This window comes from Parus major, chromosome 1 (genome assembly GCF_001522545.3).
Source record: "Parus major isolate Abel chromosome 1, Parus_major1.1, whole genome shotgun sequence".
Classification (NCBI taxonomy): domain Eukaryota; kingdom Metazoa; phylum Chordata; class Aves; order Passeriformes; family Paridae; genus Parus; species Parus major.
In genome coordinates this window covers 92,619,065-92,639,540 of record NC_031768.1, presented here as the reverse complement: position 1 = coordinate 92,639,540, position 20,476 = coordinate 92,619,065, and the positions used below count along the sequence as shown (strand labels likewise).

Below are 20,476 nucleotides of genomic sequence, written 5' to 3'. Positions count from 1 at the left end.
TGGCTTGATATTAATGAGCTGTATATGGGAAGAATGACTTGGTAGTTCAGTATGTTATCTGAACAGCCATGTTTTCAATGGAAAAATCACACAAGACGCTTATCTCCAAAGATATCTTCCTTTTTGGTTTGGACAGATCCAGCGTTTGTGATGATTCTGGAGAAAGGGATGAAAAACTACCCAAAATGATTGGTTTAGTTCGTGAACCCACGCTTCAAACAGAAGTAGAGTCACTCAACAGACACATGTTGCCAGGAGTAAGTGCTGACATAGCCTTTCTTGCTGTTTGTAGCTGATAAGCATATGTGCTCAACTTGTGTATCTGGAAATATAGGATGAATGGAGATTAACTTCCGAAGAAGTCTTTGAGAAGTTAAAAATGTTTCTTAAATTTGAGAATGAACAAAATTCTATGCAAGAGAATATTGTTGGTGTGAGCTTCAGCAGTGCTCTGTCACTAATTCTCTGCATGCTGGGGCTTATGCCCTGGTCGGTTTTTTGTTTTTCCTTTAAAAACAAAATTTACTGGTTTTTCTTACCCAGTTCCAAAGGGGACCATATTTGTGTTTTATCTAAGTGCTTTTTGAAAGTAATGCCTTTTTCACTTCCAATGCTTTCTTGCTTGTGCTATTTGTCATTTAAAAAGATAGCTCCTCTTGTATTACTGTCTTTCCTATACATAAGGCTTATTAAAAGGTAGTTACACTTTGTCATTCTTGCCTTCAAAGGTCAGCTAGTTTGCTGTTGTGACTATATGAAACCTTTTTTTAATGCTTCAGAAGGAAGGGGAAATCCCCCACACTTGCTATAATGAGGATGAATTTTACTTTGATGCCTTGGGTTTGTACAGCTGAACAAGCATGCATGCCTCACTCATGATCATTCATGTTGTATGAGTTTGTGAATGTGTTTGGCTGGTGTGAACAGCAGGTGCATTAGTAGCGATATCTGAGATGGGCACAGCATCTAGCACAGTTACTGTGTGCAGCTGTACTCCTAAAAAATTCCACGTATTTTCTCTTGGTTATTAGATATCCCAAAGATCTTGGAAAAGAAAATAAACCACTAATGCACTTTTTATATGCTTCACTAGGGCTGGGTACTTAATTGCCAGTTTTGCTTTGGAGAATTTGGGGAAGGAAGAAAGGAGATTATTTTAATAGTTTTTACTACCCTGTAAAATCTTCTGGCTTTTGTCACTTGCTAAAGCTGATCTGGAGGTTAAGTAGGATTTAAATAGTTCTGCCAAAATCCAAGTTAATGGCTAGAGACTCATATACAGCAAACAAAACTGGTGTTTCTCAGATGTTAAAAGCTTTGCTGCTTCAATGATGTGTATTCCTCATGGAAACCCTAGCAGTATAAAACAAGATTTTTGGAGAGTTGTAAGGGAGGCCTGAGAGGACTGGGAATGCTGCTGGAATTTGGGCTGTTTGGGATAACTAAAAATCTACACAGGTAGCCTTAGTTTGTAAGTCCTATTTGTGCAAGAACAAGCCATTTAAAAATAATTGCTGTGCCTGGAAAAGCCACGCCCGGAGACATCTCTTGCAGGTGCTAAATCTAATTGTGCATCTTGGTAAGGAGGAATGCCTGGGGATTTGGTCTGTAAAAATGCCAGGATTCTGCCTTGAATAAACTGCCTCTGAAAAGTCTTTTAATTATAGTGTAAAAGTGTGCTCTTGATAAACGTGTTACTGTTGCAGAGTAGCTAAAATGCACAACGATTTTGTGTAGCTGTATGTGTCACTTGGCATTACTCAAGATTATCCATGCTCTCTCCACAGCCCCAGGATTGCAGCATATTTTGTAGAACCACAAGGGCAGTAGGAGGAGGCAGTAGTGCTTAGAATGCATTTATCAAATGCCATCGCAGTGATGACACAAAGCACACGTGACCACCTTCCAAAGACTGGAGGGAGACAGGCTTAAACTTCCCTTTACTGCTCTGATAGACAGAGTAAGTCTCAAACCTCTCATAAGAGGAAGATCTGAATAGTGAAGGTGTTTGTACTTGGCCCATCTTGAAAAAAATACTGTTAATGGCTGGCTGTGGTAGATTGAGGAAAATGTGTGGAGCACCAGTCATGGCTCATCTGCCTCTCAGTACATGTGAATGTGGGAGCCACCTTGTTGCCTGTTTTTGCAACCATCATCTTCCTTCCACCCCTTGTAGGGAGGCCTTCCAGTCCCATATCTTGCTGTTCAAAGGCTGAAAACAAAAAAAACCTTGGCACAGAGCTTAGCAGTACTGGACTAGCTCAGGAGATAAATGTACAATAGGGAATAAATTATATGTCTTTAATTCCAGCTGACAGATCTTAAAATCTTTACTCTTTAGTGTGAAAAAAACCCAAACAAATGCAAACTAACCCAAAACGCCATGAAATCTGTGTCAAACTCTATCAGTTATTACAAAAGCCCCAGCTTTAATCTCTTCTTTCATGACATCATGAAAAGCTTTTTTTTCTAGGAGCTGTTGCTTTTGTCTTCTGATATGGGCCTGGCTTTCCTGCTCTGGTTATGGCATAGTGGGCTGCTCTTACACTGCTGGTGGGAGCCCCATTTCATTAGATCCCTGATTGTTGTCAAAATGTTATGAGAGTCCATTGGTTTGTGCTGGATCAGTGTGTCAATTTTTATGCTGTTCTGTCACAGCTAGTCCTTTTGGACTCCATCTGTACTGGTATATCAACATTGAATGTTGGTTCTGTCCTAGATCCTGTTATGTGACTGAATATAACTTACATGGCAGCTTCTCTGCCATGTAACTGATCTGTTTTTCTGATTCAGTCTTCCTTTTTAATTTTTTGACCCTGAAGGAGTACTTTTTTCTGCTTATACTGCAGTCAGATTTATGCCTGTCTGTTTTCCAGCCACCCACCTCCTAATAGCCCTTGGTTGCACAAAAAAAAAATCAGGTTTTATTTTGAAAAAAACACAAGAAGTACAGGAAATACATGATGACTGTTTAAGCAGTGGTTGCTTTTGCTTTCTTGAGTCAATGCTGAATAATCTTTAGGGGGATGATGGTGTTGCAAATGAATCAGAGCAGCTCAGTTGAGGAGGCCTGATCATATTTACTATGGTCCATGCACTGTTCTTCCAGGGGCTGTGCTGCTCTTGATCACAGACGTTCCATTGGTGGCAGTGAGGCCTTGATGAGAGTTTTAGAATGAAAACTGATTCAAAGCTGGTAGCCAAGCTTTTTGGATGCTGTTTTGAGATACATAAGCTTGTCCATATATTTTCCCTGGAGATTAACTTAGTGAAGTATGCAATGGCATATATGCTTAGCTGACAGTTCTTGTTTAAGGTAAAGAGCTGCATCATTGATTCAGTGACTGATACTCAGAGGGATTTCCTTCCTGCTTATATATTGGAGATGGCAAATTATACTCCATTGCTTTGTTTCTGAGAAGTAGCATTCTATAGGTAAGATGGCTCTAGGCCATATTTTAAAACTTCTTTTATCAAAGGGTGATGGCGTCCTACAAAATAATAACTTTTCAAGTATGTAGTTACCCCATGACATTGGGCTAATCTAATCTTGCTGATAGAGAAAGGGCACTGTGCCTGTTTCATTGTGCATCCCCTCTGGGTTGTTGGACCCTTGCTAAACTGTTAGGAAAATGCTAACCAGATGAACACAAAGTTAAATCTGTGTTAGGTTAATGAATTTATAAATGCTAATGTCAAATCAGGGAAGGGGCCCAAACTGTGCAGATGGGTGCAAGGAGACTGTCCCATTTAAGGCAGTTTTTGGTACCAGCATTACATATAAATAAGTCTGTTCCTTACTACCAGGGTTTAGTAAAATATAGGTAATAATACCAGGGTAAATACCAGGGTTTAGTAAAATATTTTAAATAAAGGGAAGAGAGGTAGGCTTGGGTATAGGAACAGGGGGGAAATTAGCACTTGACTGTGGGGTAATTGAGCAGATAGAACTTGTGGCTTACTTTGTATGGCTGTCTTTTTTTAAAGTAACTTTTTTTTTTTTTTTTTTTTTCATGGTCTCTGATTACTGATATTTTTTCTCCTCTTGGTTGTTTCAGGTGGAGGAGTCCCCAAGTGAGAAGCAAATAAAGAGTCCTCCTCCATCTTCAGAAAGAACACCTGCTAAGCTAGTTAGGAGCAGGTCTTTAGAAAAGTCCTTGGACCTTAATGAGAATGAAAATCTTCCAGAGAGGAGCAGTGCTTCAGATAGTGAAGAAGGTAAATCTCTTAACAGTTAGGATCTGTAAGACAACATGACTTTGGTGTTACATCTCAATTGTGGAGAAAGTTAGAGAACTTTCTGATCTTATGAAACTTGTTTGCTTATTTGTTTCATGGAATTGCAGCAAAACCATTTTTTTCCTGTAGTTTCTGGGGAAAAAAAAAGTTGCTGGGTGTTCAGAATGAAAACAAAGAAATTGTGATTTTTTTTTTTCTCTCTTTTAGTGGGTTGAGAGTTGCCAGTAGTTTAAACTAAAAGTTTCTTGACAATGGGGTGGTGTCAGTTTCAAAGATGTTTCTTTGCTCTGTTTTCATTTCTTGGAAACTGAGGGGAAACATTTCAGGCTGTTCTTAAGTTTCTGAAGATTCCCCCAACCCCCCTTCTTTACACTTGCACTTTCTTAAGGCTTATGGGCTTCACTGTTGTTGGTGGAGTAAGCTGAGGAACTTTCTGAAAGCCCAGAGAAGACAACTTCCCAGCTTTCAGGAGAGTATTGTACATATTCTGAATCTGAAGATGAAAAACCTGAATGGATGTCTTGCAGAGGATTACACTCTCTGTGCAAACAGTATCTTAATGGATCCTAATACAACAGCCTTATAACTGATATGTCATTACCCAGTACAAGATAGAAGAAACTCGGGTACCTGAGTCTGCTGAGGTCTATGGGTGCTTGTCCTGTGGTCCTACAGTAGCCCAAGTTCTCACTTTCTGTGGTGAGATTTTCACTTACCCTGGGGAAGTTTTCTGTGCCAATGAGCTGTAGTTGTTCAGACAGCTTACTGAACTTTGGTGGATATTCTGTGATATCTGAGTCTTGGGTTCTGTAAATGCCTTTAAAGTGAAGTGTGCACAACCTCTATTGGTTTCAAGCTTATATGGTGGTGAGAAAACCCTAATGGTACTACTGTGCTCAGTAGCAGCTGTATATTTCTTTCATGTGCAAAGAGAACTTACTTCATCACTTGTTGGCAGGAATAGAACAGTTTAGTTAATTGAGGCCAGTTCCTAATCTCCCTGATAAATTTTGTCATTTCAGAGTTGACAACTCTGTTGTCAAATTGTTTGAAGGTGTCATTATGGGGAAATTGTTGAGGTGTCCAGGAAAACTTTCAGAGTTATGGATTGAGTTGGCTGCCTTCAAGTTGTGATTTTTGCCTGGAGATATGCTTATATTCGGTTAACTTTGCTAATGCTCCCCCATACTGCTTCTGTGTTGGCTTGAGTTCAGATGCAACTCAATGCATGTCAGGCATGATCATTTTTGTGACTATACCTACTTGAACAGGCTGTTTATGCCATACTCCTACACACTTAACAAGCTTCACAAATTAATTTACTGTTTCCTAGGTGTATCTTTTAGAGCAGCAGAAAGTTTTGGCCTTTTGATGTTTCAGCTATTTTGCAGCTTTCCTATCTTCTTACTACTGCATCTCTCTTCTGTCTCTGGATTTTATTTTTTATGTCAAAGGTCTCCAGTGATTAAAAAGAAGTCCTGTTGTCTTTCCTGCAGCTAATTGCCTAAACTATAGCAGTAAATATTCCCTGTCATGCCTGCTTTAATGATGTTGAATAAATAAAGCATATTAAACTGGAGATGTCTCTTTAATAAAAAGACAACTGACTTCATGCTGCTTTTCTTATTTCTCTTCCCTTCCCCAAGACTAGTCTTCTAGTCTTTTTTTTATTCAGAGCAGGATTTTCTAGACTCACAACATTAATCTTTTCTCTCAGAATCTTCATGCTTAGAATTTTTTTCTTCTGTTTCTCTGTCTGTTTTCTGTTGCAGTTGCCCCACACTCTTACAAGGTGAATTCCTTCACGCAAACGAAACTAGCTTTCCTACATGGCAAAGGTTTACCCATGCGATTAATTTCTCTTGTGTCCTCTGGTTCAGGCTGCCCATGGAGGTGTCCTGGCAAATAAGGTGAGGGGCAAGCTCAAGACTGTTGTTCTCCACAACATTAATTCCCTTGTCCTAAGCAGTTCTCACCGTGGGATGGGGGGGAGGTGTGGGGGGGTATCTGCATCCCACTGTGCACCACTGGCCTATTGACCTGCATCTTGGTGTTTTTGTCCACTTTCATAAATCAGAGTATAAATCCTGAGCCATGACAAACTTTTGGCTAAGCTAAACATTAATATCTGTGGCCTTAATTCTGAATTTCAGAAAACAGATTTTAGTTCAAGCATAAAATACATGTTTCCAACACAGGGCCAAGAGATCTTTATAATTTCCTCGAGACTCTGTAGTATATAGGGTAGTTTGGTTGTTTTCAATGACCATGTTCAGCAACATGAAATACTTCAGAGAAAGAAGGGGGAGGCAGGATACTGGAAAAACAGTGTTTTCATCTAGAAGGCTGTACTGTATACAGGGACATCACATATTTCTGTTCTCCTTGTGTAACATGACTTACTGTGTTGCTTCTGTGTGTGCTAATAACTGCCTTAAATGTGTGATCTGCAGGAGAGAGCATAACTGTCTGCACCATGGTGCTGTAAGATGTTGTAAGAAGCAGAGGCTTGACTGCATGCAGATAGTGGTATATAAGGTATACAGTGTTTGAAATACAGGATAGTTGAAATTAGGTTCAGCCCTTTGTTAGTTGTCCCCCACCCGCCCCCTCCCCCCAAAATTTTGGGTATGCAGTGTATGTAAGGAAGAGTAGCCCAGTTATCTTACTGGCATTTTAACCAAAATACTGAAAGGATATATTTTGTTGAAAAAAAAATACTTACTTTGGTGTTTGGAGGATGTATATTTGAGTCACCTGAAGGCAAAATGTTGTGAGGATTTTTTATCTTGTGAACTGGAAAAAGTTTTTGTGTGACAATACTTACATAGTAGCTCCCCAAGATAATTCTGTACTTAAAGTATAGGAGAATTCTCTGAAAATGGTTGATACTGCTGATAGAGTCTTTAAATAGTTGATGTCTGGAACATGTTCACTTCTAGGAATTGGTTCTATTCACTTGATTTCAGGTGTATTTGGTTAAAAGCTTCTACCTACATATCTTTCATGCAGGGTGTAATTTTTTCCCCATCCCCAGTGGTATAGAAATGTTCAACAGTACCAAGATTTGCATATATACTTTTTAAAAATGCTGATCCTCCCCCAACTCTGTGGAGTTGAAAAATCAACCTTCCCACTAATTTGTTTGATAGCCTCTGCTCTTATCGGTTCAGCTTTCTTAATTTGCTTGTGGTATGTGTTTAGCTTCTTGCTGTTGGGTGTTGATAAGAATTTTAATAACAGTGTTTCTCTTACTGCCCCTTCCTCCCCCATTTTCTGTCTTTTTTTTTTTTTTTTCACTGCAGATGTCTTTTAACCCCTGCCATCCCTGCTGCATAATGTTATTATATTCAAACATTATTTCACAGCTTGCCTTGCAGTGATGAAAATGACCTTATGAAGTGCAAGGCAGTGGTGGGGGAGGGAATAGACTTGCTGTTGTTAGGCTGAACCAGGGTAATATGTTCACTTCTGTATTTTTGGGTTCCTAGGGATCCTTACCTAAAGTCAGAATAATCTCATGTTCTTTTAGCAGACAGCTCCAGTTCAGCTATAAATGTATTCAGGTTAAGAGACTTAGTGTTGGTAATTGTATGCTGCTGAGGGGTTAGAGCAACACTGAAAGTGAAGGAGTTAGACTGATATTTCTGTATTTGCACAAAACATTTTGTTAATAAAGAGCATTCCAAGCCAGTCTAAGGTGAAATGCTTCATATTGCCCTACTGTTGTGAAAATCAAAGGCAGATACAAGTTTACCTGTGTGAGTTAAAACAAATGAAATAGTAGACAAACATGGGTCTTCGCTTGTACCAGAGACAAGTGGTTAAAGCTGCCTGTTCTATTCAAATTGCAAGTGTATAAAGTGGGTGCTTATTCATTGCTGTACTACTGTTTGTGCTCACTGCTTCATCTAGGATTTCTACAAATAAATTTTGAGAAGCCCAGATGGAAGTGATTTGAAGCTCTTGGTCTGTCCTGCTACTTGATTCCACAGATATGGAACTCACAGCATTTATACATATATGCACCTTCCAGACCCATTGTCCAAAGGGTTTACAGTTTTTTCTGGAGAACAGCTGCTTGAATCCTAGCATCTAAAGCAGCTGATGGGCCTGATACGTAAACCCAGGTTTAACTTGGACTTTCTGAAAATTACTGCTGCATGTGCTAACATTTAAAAAAAAACTAAAACCTTTGTTTCTTCCAAGAGCTGACAAGGATTGTAAGTAAAAAACATATTTCTCAATAGGTGCTCATGCACTTGACGCTTTACTGATTATTCCTTATTAGAGACATGATCATATAGAGATAATGTAGGTAAATTAACTTATGGGAAGTTTTGTATAGACCCGTGGGTGCTCTTTCTTCAGACTCACTAGAAAGAGGACAGGCTCAGACTAATAGAGCTTGGTAGCAAGATCTTCACCTTAAGGTGATAAAGCATGGGCTTTGCACCTATGACAAGTTCCCCTGGCTTACCAAATTACCTTGCATCAGCAGAAAAATAGTAGCTGTCCTCAGGCATTTCAGGTGAACATGAAGTTGAGTTGTTTAGTTCATGCTCACTGGGGCAGAGGTAACTTGTGTTATCTTGTGTTTGCTAAGACGTATACAAATAGCTGACAAAGCTGATCTGATGCTTATCTGGTGGCTTGATCGTGTGTCTGGGTCTTTATTTATTTTTTTTTTAAGTGGTAGCAGATTCCTTGAGCATGTCGATGTTGAGTAACACTCAACTGCAGTAACTGGGTTGAATTGCCTGGTATCTGATGCCATGCTAACTGATGCTCAGTAGGCGGAGGGGATGTCAGCATCAGTATCTGAAACTTCCTGTCCCTTAGCAAAGGAGAGGATGTGGGGAGTGCACTCTGAGAGGAGAGATCTGTAATGTTGAGGTCTTGTTAAAGGAGGTCAAACTTAGAGTTCACTTGTCCTGCCTTTTGTTAGATTCAGCTGGGAGAGGAAGTACAGTGAGCATAAGCTGAAAACTCAGGCTGAATTTCTGGCTTCCTGCAGAATGTTTCAGCGCAGCAAAATTCATATTCTATATGTAATGACTGCATATTGACTGGTTAAATAGGCCTCTTGAAATGTGTGTTTGCTTTCTGTCCCATCTCGTAATTGTGTGGAATTACAATTGCATAAGCAGAACGCGGCATGGAGAGGAAGTCAATCTCTTGTGCAAGCACAAAAACACGGCACTCGCACTTTGCTTTTGGGGTCCTACTTTGAAACCTGATGAGATCAAGGAGAGGTTTTTGGAGGCAGATGTTCTAACGGGCTTCTAGCAGGCTAGGAGCAGCATGGAGAGGAAGTCTGCTCAGTCAGAACTAGGTTTTGTTGCGGACTGCAGTGGTTTCTCAGTTGGTGCATTTGCCTTATTGATATTGACTGCTACCAAGCCAGTAATGTTTTAAGTGCTGTAACCTTAGCCTGCAGGCAGCTTGTGAACTGCAGCATGATATTCAGGCTACCTTTGCATTCATGGCTGGCACTGACCTTTCCTAGCCCTGAGCATTCATTTTTTCAGTTGAAAGGTTGGCCATCCTGGTTTGTGTCTGTCTGATGCAAGATTTGCTTTTGGGCTTCTTGTTTCATTTTAGTGATGTGTGGCAGTTAGGGGGGTTTGTTTGTCTTGCTGGTAATTACAGTTTAGGATTGACTTGTTTCTAAAGCATAAGCAGATTGAGTCGGGATTGGCACAGGGAGCTGCTTGCCCTCCAGGATTATAATTCTCTCCTTATCTCTTGCAAGCGTGGCTGAGACAACCACAAAGCTGAGTCATGCCAGCAACCACCAAGAAACAGAAATAGCAAAGATCAGTGCTGCAGCCACAGAATGCCACTGAGGTGCTCGGTGGTTTTGAAATAGGTGATGGCATTTGAAGTTCTTCGTACATTTTTGGGGATTGCAAAATGGAGCAGGGTATCCCTTGTGTTCCTGTTCAATAGGTATGGAGGGAAGAACTGTGTGGGAGTCTGCCCGGTCCTTTACTCTGTGGACGTTACCAGTATTACAAATGTTAAAAGCAGAATTCTGGAACCAGCCACAAGATGAAAACTGCTATGGTTTTACTGTCCTTCTTGCTTGTTTTTTGTACAATAGACACACATATTAATGAAAATTATGCTGACTTTGCCTTTCCCCAACTATCCCCAATTTATTCAGTAGAATACTGTAGGCAAATTTAAAGGGATGGTACCTTTTTCTGTTAATATATCAGTTTGCACAGAGAAATAGAGGTAGTGGTGTTTATTTGAAAATCAGCTCTGGACTTTGTTCCTGAAGACAACCTACCTACCAAATCATTTGCTGCTATCCTTACTGGATTTCTGAGAGCGAGAAACAAATGCTGATGCAAGCTTGGGAAGGATTTAAACTATAATAATGCTTAGAATGCTCTAAAGGTTCTTCATAATACTGTTCTTAACCTGATCTCTCTGTCTTTCTTAGCAGTGAAGGAGACTGTCTCTGACAATGATCTCTATGGGAGACTTTTTATAAACAGAGTTTTCCACATCACTGCAGACAAGATGTTTGAAATCCTTTTCACCAATTCTCACTTCATGCAGAGGTTTCTTAATTCCAGGAGTATAGTAGGTAATAAACTCTTCTCCCTTCTGTCTGTTACAAGCTAGCCTGAAAATTTTTGCTTCTGAGAATTGCTAAATAGGGATAAGTTTAATTTTAAATTTATTATTGCTTTAAAATAATTTTTAAGCTTTAAAGATTTTTTTTTTAAAGTTTCATTATGAGAGAGGATATTTAAAGCTAGACTATTGTTTCCCTAGGGATGTACATTTTGGAGTAAAAACCTAATTTCAGTGCACCACAAAGCAGCGCCTTAATGCCTGAATTTCGAGCAGGTTATTAAGTTGATGCATTCTGTGGGGTATTTCTGATTACATTGTGTCCCAGAAATAGTGAAATTTGTACGGCTGGTACACAGGCAAAAATCATTGCATCCTCAAAAACGATACTCACAGGCTTTAATTTTCTGGATGAGTAAATTTTATTCACTGAGACTGTAAGAACAGAAAATTAAGTCAAAAAGGGTGATATTTATTCAGTGTCAGCTTGGAAGGCAAAGTGGCAAAAGCTTTTGATAATGCTAAGTGAATCTATTCAACTTTAAGCAAATGGGAAATGACATATTTTCATTTAATTGCTTACTCTTTTCTCCACCCTCAAGTCTCTTTCAGTAGATTCAGGCTCAGCTATTCAGAGCCTCACTTTGGTTTATTAGCAGACTATGTGGGTATGGTTTTTCTTGGAAAAACCCCACAAGTATTTGGAATTAGATTTCTGTCGTTCCCCCTACTCCTGTTCTCGAGCTGTTAAGACACGATAAGGAAGAGATAATGCCCTTCAAATGATTTTTATGTGAGATTTTGCATAACTTCTCATCTAGATGCTGTATCAACCCCTTGGAATAGAGACGCCAATGGCAATCAGTTGAGGACTTTGACGTACACTGTAACAATTAACAATCCACTCTGTGGGAAGTTCACAACTGCAACTGAAAAGCAGGTATTGTGTGCATGTGTGTGTCTGCCTGGTGCCCTTGAAAGCAAGGGACAGGTCAGCTCTGTGGTCTGTCAGAGTTCTGACTGTGGATTAAAGTTCAGTGAACTGAATGTGCATCTGCAGTTTAAACAGATCATCTCTGAGGGTGGCTTGCTGTCTCTCTCACCATTTCGGACACAAATTATTAAATGAGAGAGGCTTTCTATGTTTACAGATGGCTGTAAACACCCACAAAACTTGTGGGGAAAGGTATGAACATCTCTTAGGAACTGAGGGGTGAAAATACGCAGTCAAAGGCTTTCAGTGTCAACTTCTGGGCTCCCCAGTATGAGAGGTTAACAAAGAGCCTAACAAAGGGCCAGTAAGATGATGAAGGGAGTATCCAATGTCAGAAATGGCTGAGAGCTGGAAATGTTCAGCCCAAAGAAGACTCAGGGGCATCTTAAAGTTTATAGCAAGTGTGTGGGGGGAGGGTGCAAAAAATTCTGAGTCAGGCCCTCAACATCAAAGGCCACAGATTTCACTGGTGCCCAGTGACAGGATCAGAGGTGGTGGACACAAACTAAAACACAGATGATTCCTTCTGAACATGAGGAAACACTTCTTCACTGTGAGGGTGACTGAGCAGTGGAACAGGTTGTCCATAGAGGTTGTGGTACCTCCTTCTTTGTCCACCTGGACATGGTCCTGGGCAACTAGCTCTAGATAGTCCTGCTTGAGTTCTTTGACAAAACAAGCACCAGAGGTGCCTTCTAATCTCAATCCTTCTGTAGTTTTGCTTTGGGAAAGGTCTCAAAGAGCAGCTGTGGTCATCAGGTAGTGGCCAGCCTTGCATCTGGTACTTGAGGTGGTAGTGGGGAAGTCCTGCTGCTGCTAGTGTTGGCTCTAGCAGGAGGCATCTTCTCTTTTCCCACCCCACCTATACTTGTTATTCTTAACTGATTATTATAGTGGTTCTTCAGGCCTTCTCTCTCCTTGAGTTCACTTGGAGTTGGTTGATCCAGCCAAAGGAACTCAGGCTGAAAGAGGGCGGAGGAAATTTGTGTACCACTGTATACCTTCTTAATTTTATTTTCTTTTATGATAGATCCTGCATAAGCAGAGCCAGAAAGGTCAGTCTTACCAGGTGGATGCTGAGGTTCTGACCCATGATGTCCCCTACCATGATTATTTCTACACTGTGAACAGATACTACATCAGCCGCACATCCAGTCACAAGTGCCGGTTACGGTGAGTCTGGGTGGTGCACGGGGGAGGGCAGAAGCCAAGGCAGAGATGTTCCCAGTTGATGATTACTTAAAGGTCCACCAGCAGCACAGAGAATGCTGGGTTCTCTTCAGAAAAATAAGCTTGGTTTCTTTCTTGTCACACGTATGCTGTGCTTGGATCTCATTAATGTGAGAGATTAACTGAGATGTTGACTCTGAGGTACAAATAATAAATCATCTCCAAGACTGAGCTGGGGTCCTCACCTGTCTTATGTTTTTGAGTGCAGTGGTGTGAATGGGAAAAATAGGAAAAAATTGAGATGTTTTATTAGAAGGTTTCCCAGACATCCTTGCTAAGGGCCTGCAGAGGAGAATGCCTTCACAGGAATGTGCAGGGAAGATGGAATGTACTTAATTTTGCAAGGAAGGGCACTCAAGTGAACTCTGTCTAGATATGGAATTTCCTCTCCCATTTGTTGAAAACATTGGAAGTGATGCTGTCTTCAGTAAGAGCTTTTGTCTCAAACTTAATCAGTTAAGTTAACCTCAGGAAAGGTTAGCAAGCCTGGATTCTATTCTTGCTAAGCTCAGGCCATAAAACTACTGAAAACTCCCTCTCTACTGGGAGAAGAAGGGAAGGAAGGTCTTTGAAAGACTGCTTTGGATGTTTTGTGAGTGAATTACTGTTCTTCTTTGAGACCTAGACTTGTTTTTTTTCTGAGACATAGAACAGCCCTAGGATACAAACAAAAACCTAGGTTTACATGATGCACAAAGCATACATGTATAGCACAGAAGTCACACGATGATATTACAGCTGGCCTTACTAAACTGTACTTAAAATGGCTCAGAATCTCTATTGAAAGGAGTTATTTTGTTACACCATATCCAGTGGGCTTACATTGATTTGGAAGATTACTTAAAAAGTTGAAAAAAGTGTATTTTAGGATGGTCAGTGTTCTTGACTGAAATAAAGGACTTTGTCCTTTATGAATAGCTTTGGGACTCACTCAGTTAGAAGTATCCCTCTGAAGGATTCTAGTCCAATTAATTTTTATTCTGGAAGCAGTATTGATTAGCTTGACCTGAGGAATGCACGGTAGGAATGTAGTTTTCCCCTCTGTTACGTTCACAGAAAGACAGATTTTAATTTCTGTCTACTCAGGGTAGGATGTGAGCACTTGATGTACGAGATGTGATAAGGAATTTCTCATTCTGCTGTTGTAGTGCCTGTGTAATATATCATATGTGAACATACAAAGTAAAAATCATGACTTTGTTATCTGGAAGCCTGAATCCTATTTTAAGTGTGTGTTAAAATGAGAATGCTTCAGAGGATAGAAATCATCTGGTAGTCTGAGTCTGAAGGAAAACATTCCAAAATGTTTCCCATAATTTGGACATTTAGATTTTGACACTTCAGCTAGAGATGTCTTTGCTACTGTTTGCCTCTTGCATTTTTTCAGTGAGAGTACTGCCCAGCTGGAGAGTGATGGCAGTTCCAGTTGGTATTTTGGATTTTAGACATAAGCTGGAGGCTTGCTTCTGATAAGAGATTTCTGCTATCACAGTGCTGCCTAGAAGAGTACTGTTCCATTATTGCATTCTGTTTGCTAGGGTTTCTGCAGAAGTGAAGTACAAAAAACAGCCTTGGGGCCCTGTCAAGTCTGTAATCGAGAAGAATACCTGGGGAGGAATACAGGAAAACTTCAAACAACTTGGTGAGATATTTTCGTCTTTGTACTGGAGTAAGGAGGCTACATTTGCTATGTATGCTTCTGTGTCTGTCAAACCTGGCTCCTTAAAGAATGGCTTGAAAAAGGTAACATCTAAGCATTCTTGAAGATAGAACTTCCTGCCATCAATGTATCTGCCAGTTCCAGGGTATGAAAGAAGCCTTGTGGCTAGTAAGAGGCTCTTGTATACCTGGCCATAATTGCTTTCAGAAGGAAATACCAGGAGCAGCAGGAAAGCTGTTACTCTCAACTGCATGTGCTTATCTCTTAAGAATTTCCTTGATTGTGCATAAGAGAAGTAGTGGTACTCAGCAGGCTCCATGAATGTCTGTTCACACCCTGGCCAGCCACTGCTGCAGGCTTCACAGTCTTAACACAATTCCTAGTCTCAGTCTAACAGTGTCTTGCAGTGCTCATCCAACTGCTGTCTGGCATACCATTGAACAATCCTGCCTGGGCTGAGTGTGCACCACCTCTGCAGAGCGTTCTAAGTGCCCTCTAGCAAATAAAACGGGGTGGAGGTCAGGATGTAGTTTGCCAATTACCTGCTTTATGTTCATGTGCTGGAAGGTGTGCTTGTTCCTCTCACTGCCACCTTGCGTATCTCACAATGTCTTCAGCTTTCCAGCTTTCTTTTTCGCAGTGCAGTAACCTTAGATTTTTTCCACTGCAGAATCGGATCTCCTAATGGAGGAATATGCAATGAATCAATCCATAGAAGACTCTGGGAAATTACTTGCTCTGAGACGAAGGCGACGCACTTTACACCGGGGTTTGGCAGAATCACTTCCCAAACGCTCTTCCCAGCATTCCTCTGGTGACATAGTAGAGTCCCAGGGCGGCTTAATAGGTAGGAATTTTTTATATCAAGTGTTTTCCAAAAGGTATGGTCAAGAAAGCATAACTCTTAAAACAGTGCAAGAGTAACACTTGAGTATGTATTGCTCTTGTCTATGATAGCAAATGCTTTAACAAGTTCAAGCTTCTTCAAGCTTGCATTAAGTAGATTTGCAGCATGCATGATCACTTTTATCACGAGTATCTCATTAAGTCTAATAGCACCTTCAGTTTTAAGACAAACAAAAATCAACCAAAATCTTAAATACTGTTCTGTATTTGCATAGGACTGAAAATGAGATTGGATCAGGAAAAAAACTCAACAAACCTGATTCTTGAAAAGTTTCTGAAAAATTGCTTTTTTTCTTCAAATAGCTGCGCACACAGGTCGTGAGTTGATTAAACTTTTCCAGTTGCCTCTTGGCCCTGTCATCTCAGTTTTGGTTATTTATTTTTAATGTTAAGAAGTCTGTTTCCCATATGCTTCTGTAATTTCTGGGTCACTGAAGCATTTCTTGCAGTTCTACTGCCCTTAGGCACGACAGACTTGGCCACCAGCATATACAGTATTAGCTTCACCTAGAGAGATGAGTAACATCTGTGCACTAGTTTGCACCAGGGAATGATGGAATCCATGACAGAAGCTGAATTGTAAACAGTGAGGTAGGAGTGAGTACACATCGCCAAAGAGAGAGACAACACTGAGTATAGATAGCACTGAGAGAATATTTGGATCACAGCATGTGTAAAGGACTCTTTACCTATGTGAAATTGCTTCCTAATTACTTAGTTTTTCCACTGTTGCTCCACCTTTTCAGATTAGCCTGTCTCTCAGTGTACATTACAGCTTTTATGTGTGTCTTTTGTCTAGGGCAGGGTGTGCAAAATTAATTACACTTAAAGATCAGTGTGCCCACAGTAATAGGCACTCAGTTTGGAGAGAACATGTGCATTCTGTGCCTCAATGTCTGATCCCTGTTGCCTGATGAATAGCAGATGGCCTCTCAAAAGGCTGTTTTCAGGACAGGAGATAAGCCAGTAAGGATGGGACAAGTTACAGGAAAACGTGACTGACGCTGATTGTCAGAAAGATGAATGTGAGCAGGAGAAGAAGCAGAAGAGAGCCACTTTGCAGCCTGTCTCTGCTGTGTGTGACTAGCAGCACATATGCATGTTAGTAATGAATGCACTGCAACATTCTCAGGCTATTTAGGTTGAATGTGACCATGCCCCAGCACTGTGTTCTCCCCAGAACAGTGGGTAGGGGGAATTGTGGTGGAAGAGCCTGACTGTTCAGCCAACTTCTCAGAGATGACTGCAAAAATGCCTTGGTGAATGCTGGAGGTGATCCTGTGCACCTACATGACCTGATTTTTTTTCCCACCAGAAGTTGTTGAGCTATTCTGTGTGAAGTGCTGGGCACTGACATGTGCAGACATCTGTATCTGCAGACATCATTTAGAAATGTTCTTTAGTACTTTTTAACCTCCTTCTCTTCCATGCCCTATAGGAAGGAAAAGAGATGCAGTAAGTAGGACCACCACCATCATTGTAGTAATGAGTGTCTTGTAAGTACTCACTTGCATTAAAATGTTGCTTGACTCAAGCTCATCTTGGTTTTTATCTGTATTTGTTTCTCATTTGCATGTTAAGATTGTATGTAGCATGATAAAACTAATTTGAGCGGACCATGTGGATAATAAAAGGGGAGCAGATTGACTTGGAAATGACATGCAGGATGAAAATGCTGGCTTGTCAAACTGGTCTACCTTACAGGTTTTCTTAGGTCTGATCATATTAAAAAAAAGAAAGTCTAGGATCTACTAATTCCTAATTTTAAAAGTTCCAAGAAGAGATACTGTTGTTATTTCTGTTTGCTATTACCCAGCTTAATGGCAACTGCTAAGAATTGTTCAGATATTAATTTTCAGTATAGTGCTGCCCTATACCTTTTTTCTCACAGGATTCTGGAAGGATTCTGTTTCCTTAGCTGTCTTTAGCCATGATCTTGTGTTTGTGGCATTGCAACTGAGATTATTAAAAAACTTGATTTTTGTTCTCTCTGCAGTTTGTTGCTTTTGGTCCTGCTGAATATAACACTGTTCCTCAAACTGTCAAAGATAGAGCATGCAGCTCAGTCCCTTTATCATGTCCAGCTTCAGGAGGAAAGCTCTTTGAAGTAAGTTGCATTCACAATCTTTGCTTGCTTTCTTCTTCAGCTTATGTAAGAATCTGATCTAAAGTAATAAATTATAAGCAATGAAATTCAGTGGCAAATTTTCAGAAGTGTCTGGGGCTTGCTGTACTTCTGTGGTCTATGCTGAAATCCAGTGACATGTCTGACTGCATCTTGCAGTAATAAATTTCTCCTTTGACAAGCTGTTTTTGGAGAAATGCTAACCTTAGTTTGCATTTATCAGCCTGCTGTGACTCATCTTCTGTGAATATCATAGTGCTGATCACAGAACCGAAGTGTTCATCCTGTGTGAACCAGCATGTTCTGAAATGGAATGTTTGAGATTCATTTAGCTTTTTAGCTTCTCTCTGTGAGTCTCCTACTAAATCTCCTCTCCTTTGCAAACTTCCATGTTAGGTGCCTTTTATACTCAGACACAGAAAGATGTTGCTTCCTCTTGAATACAGTGTCAACAAAAAAGTTAACAGCCATGTCCTGATGTTGAGTCTGGAAGGGGTGTGGGGACCTCCCAGAATGTCCAGCTCAGAGCTGGCTAGAGCAACTTTCTTCATAAAAAAGATATTGGTTCCTGAAGTGTGGACCTTACGTTGTAAATAAAATGTGAGCAGTATTTTCTTGATGGCTGTTGCCTGCAAAGGTCTGAGGTACTAGCTTCAAGAAAATGGATTAGAATTCAACTGCAGGCAGCTTTTTTACATGGCTTTCATAAGAGGATGTTTTAGCAATGGCAGAGTAATGGTGGCAAAGAACAGTTGCTTTTAAAAAGGCATTGAGGTGCTTGTTTCATGTTTCTGATGTAATCTCTATCATTTTCAGCATATCCCCAGAAATTGTATCAAAAGAGGAGATACCTCAATATGATAAAGAACAGGTTAAACATGTGAAAGGAGTTTTAAGAGACTCAATTGAAATGCTTGAGCAGGTAGGTCTGAAAATCTTTGGTGGTTATGTTCTTCTCAACAACTCAAGTTGTTTTCCCTTGTGTTATCATAGCTTTTGTTTGATGTGGTCTGGTCTAGATGAAGTTTTCTTGATCTGTTTTGCGCTAGGCTTTAGTTTAGTTAATAGGCAGCGCTTATGTTTTTGATGTTTTGGGTTGCTTAGGTTTTGAATTTGTTTCTTGGAGGGCTGGAGTTTTTTTTTGGTTAGTTGGTTTGGGTTTTTTATTGGACTAAGATGCAAGTATCCATGTCAACTTTCTTAAACTTGTCAAGTGCTTAAGAGATGTGTTAATGCAGTTCTGAATCATGACAAAGCAAAGACTGGAGTATTTCAAAACAGATTCCCTTTTCTAAGAACACTTGTATTAAGATTTGTGAAGTGTTTTCCCATTTTATTATGGGGTTTCTTCATTCAGGTTTATCCTGGCACCTAATATCCAGTGAAAATAAATAATTTCTGCAGACCATATGTTTCTGAGAGGCTCCATAGAAGATAATCCTCCTTCACAGTAACTTAAAATTTCAGGCTCTTGTATACTACAGACACAAAAAAAAAAAAAAGAAAAAAAAAGAAAAAAAAAAGATGTTGAATACTGTTGTCTCTGATCCTGAAGTCCGTGACTGTTAAGTCCTTACAATCCCTACACTGAAATTTTGACTCAGTAACTGAAGGACAGTAAATTTATTTTACTTATTACTCAAGAATGTTCAGATTTTAATTTCATTTATTAAATCTTAAAATGTGATGGAATAAATTATTAGTTTAGGAAAGCTGAAGGGGGAGTCCACATGTACCTTTCTCCATCATTTGCTCTTTGTTCTTCCATGAACTAAAGGAGGTCAGAAAAAGAAGCCATTTTTTATACTCCTTATTTAGAGGTGTCTCTGCATGCACAACTGCTATTGATCTATTAATTAACCACTTTGATCACAACTTCAAAAAGCCTGAGTGCTGGAAGTTTCACTTTAGAGGCAAAGTTTTCTGATTTCCATGCCCTTTTTATTTTCTCTGCTTACTATCCAAACAATTCCTAATTCGGAAGCGTTAAGTGCTTTTTGAACACACAGTGTAAAAAAAAGAAAAGTGAGAATTTAGCCACCTTTTTCAACCAGAATAACACTTTTTGTCTGGAAGTCCTGACACATCTTAGTGTTTGCTGCCTTGTGTTTTCTGAGGGTTGTCAATAATCTAAACACGTTTCGTGCACAAAAATGCACTAGGAGGGCCAGGTATTAAAAGAAAATTCATGTTGTGCTGCCATGTTCCTTGGAGTATTTGCACTGAACATTATCTGTGACTAAAAATGAGTGGGGTGGTTTATCTTCTGTGCTGTTGTCTGGTGAGGTGTTAAGACTTTATCATCCTGGACTGTTAGTATTTATAAACTCTGTAGAGTGTAGCTGTTAGGAGAGCACAGTAAGCCAACTGTTTATGGAAACAGGGAGGAGGAAATCACATGAAATCCTTAAAAGAAAAGGAGGAGGGAGACTTTATTTTCCTGATATCACTCAGCCATGCAGGAGACTGACTTAAGTAATTGGCGGGGGGGGATGATTGTATCTTCACAGCTGAAGATTTCCCTTTCCATGCTCCAAAGAAGCTTTGACCACTTGAACAGGACACAGAGCAGCAAGACCGAGAGTTAATAGCCACATCAGCCTTTCATTCAAGACATTGGAAGAACTGATGTGTGTGTGAGGACTTGTGGGGTAGGGATTGTAACTGTCTCCTCTGGACTCTACTGTTAAGCTCAAAAGCTGCACAGAATAAAGGTTTGTGGAAGAAGTAA

At 40.0% G+C, this 20,476-nt stretch overlaps 1 protein-coding gene across 4 annotated transcripts in view; it reads left to right on the top strand.

Moving 5' to 3' along the window:
- The window catches only part of GRAMD1C (GRAM domain containing 1C), a 51,316-nt gene extending 30,840 nt beyond the window's left edge, over positions 1 to 20,476 (top strand). For 2 of the 4 annotated variants that reach the window (XM_015636970.3, XM_015636986.1), the window contains 11 exons: positions 137 to 257; positions 4,059 to 4,218; positions 10,694 to 10,840; positions 11,652 to 11,770; positions 12,855 to 12,997; positions 14,593 to 14,696; positions 15,385 to 15,561; positions 17,059 to 17,116; positions 17,617 to 17,727; positions 18,562 to 18,667; positions 20,256 to 20,476. In XM_015636970.3, coding sequence (XP_015492456.1) covers positions 137 to 257; positions 4,059 to 4,218; positions 10,694 to 10,840; positions 11,652 to 11,770; positions 12,855 to 12,997; positions 14,593 to 14,696; positions 15,385 to 15,561; positions 17,059 to 17,116; positions 17,617 to 17,727; positions 18,562 to 18,667; positions 20,256 to 20,333 — 1,324 coding nt within the window. In that variant the 3' untranslated portion in view covers positions 20,334 to 20,476. The remainder of the gene's footprint in view (positions 1 to 136; positions 258 to 4,058; positions 4,219 to 10,693; positions 10,841 to 11,651; positions 11,771 to 12,854; positions 12,998 to 14,592; positions 14,697 to 15,384; positions 15,562 to 17,058; positions 17,117 to 17,616; positions 17,728 to 18,561; positions 18,668 to 20,255) is intronic. The other 2 variants (XM_015636979.3, XR_002002101.2) reach the window with 2 other exon arrangements.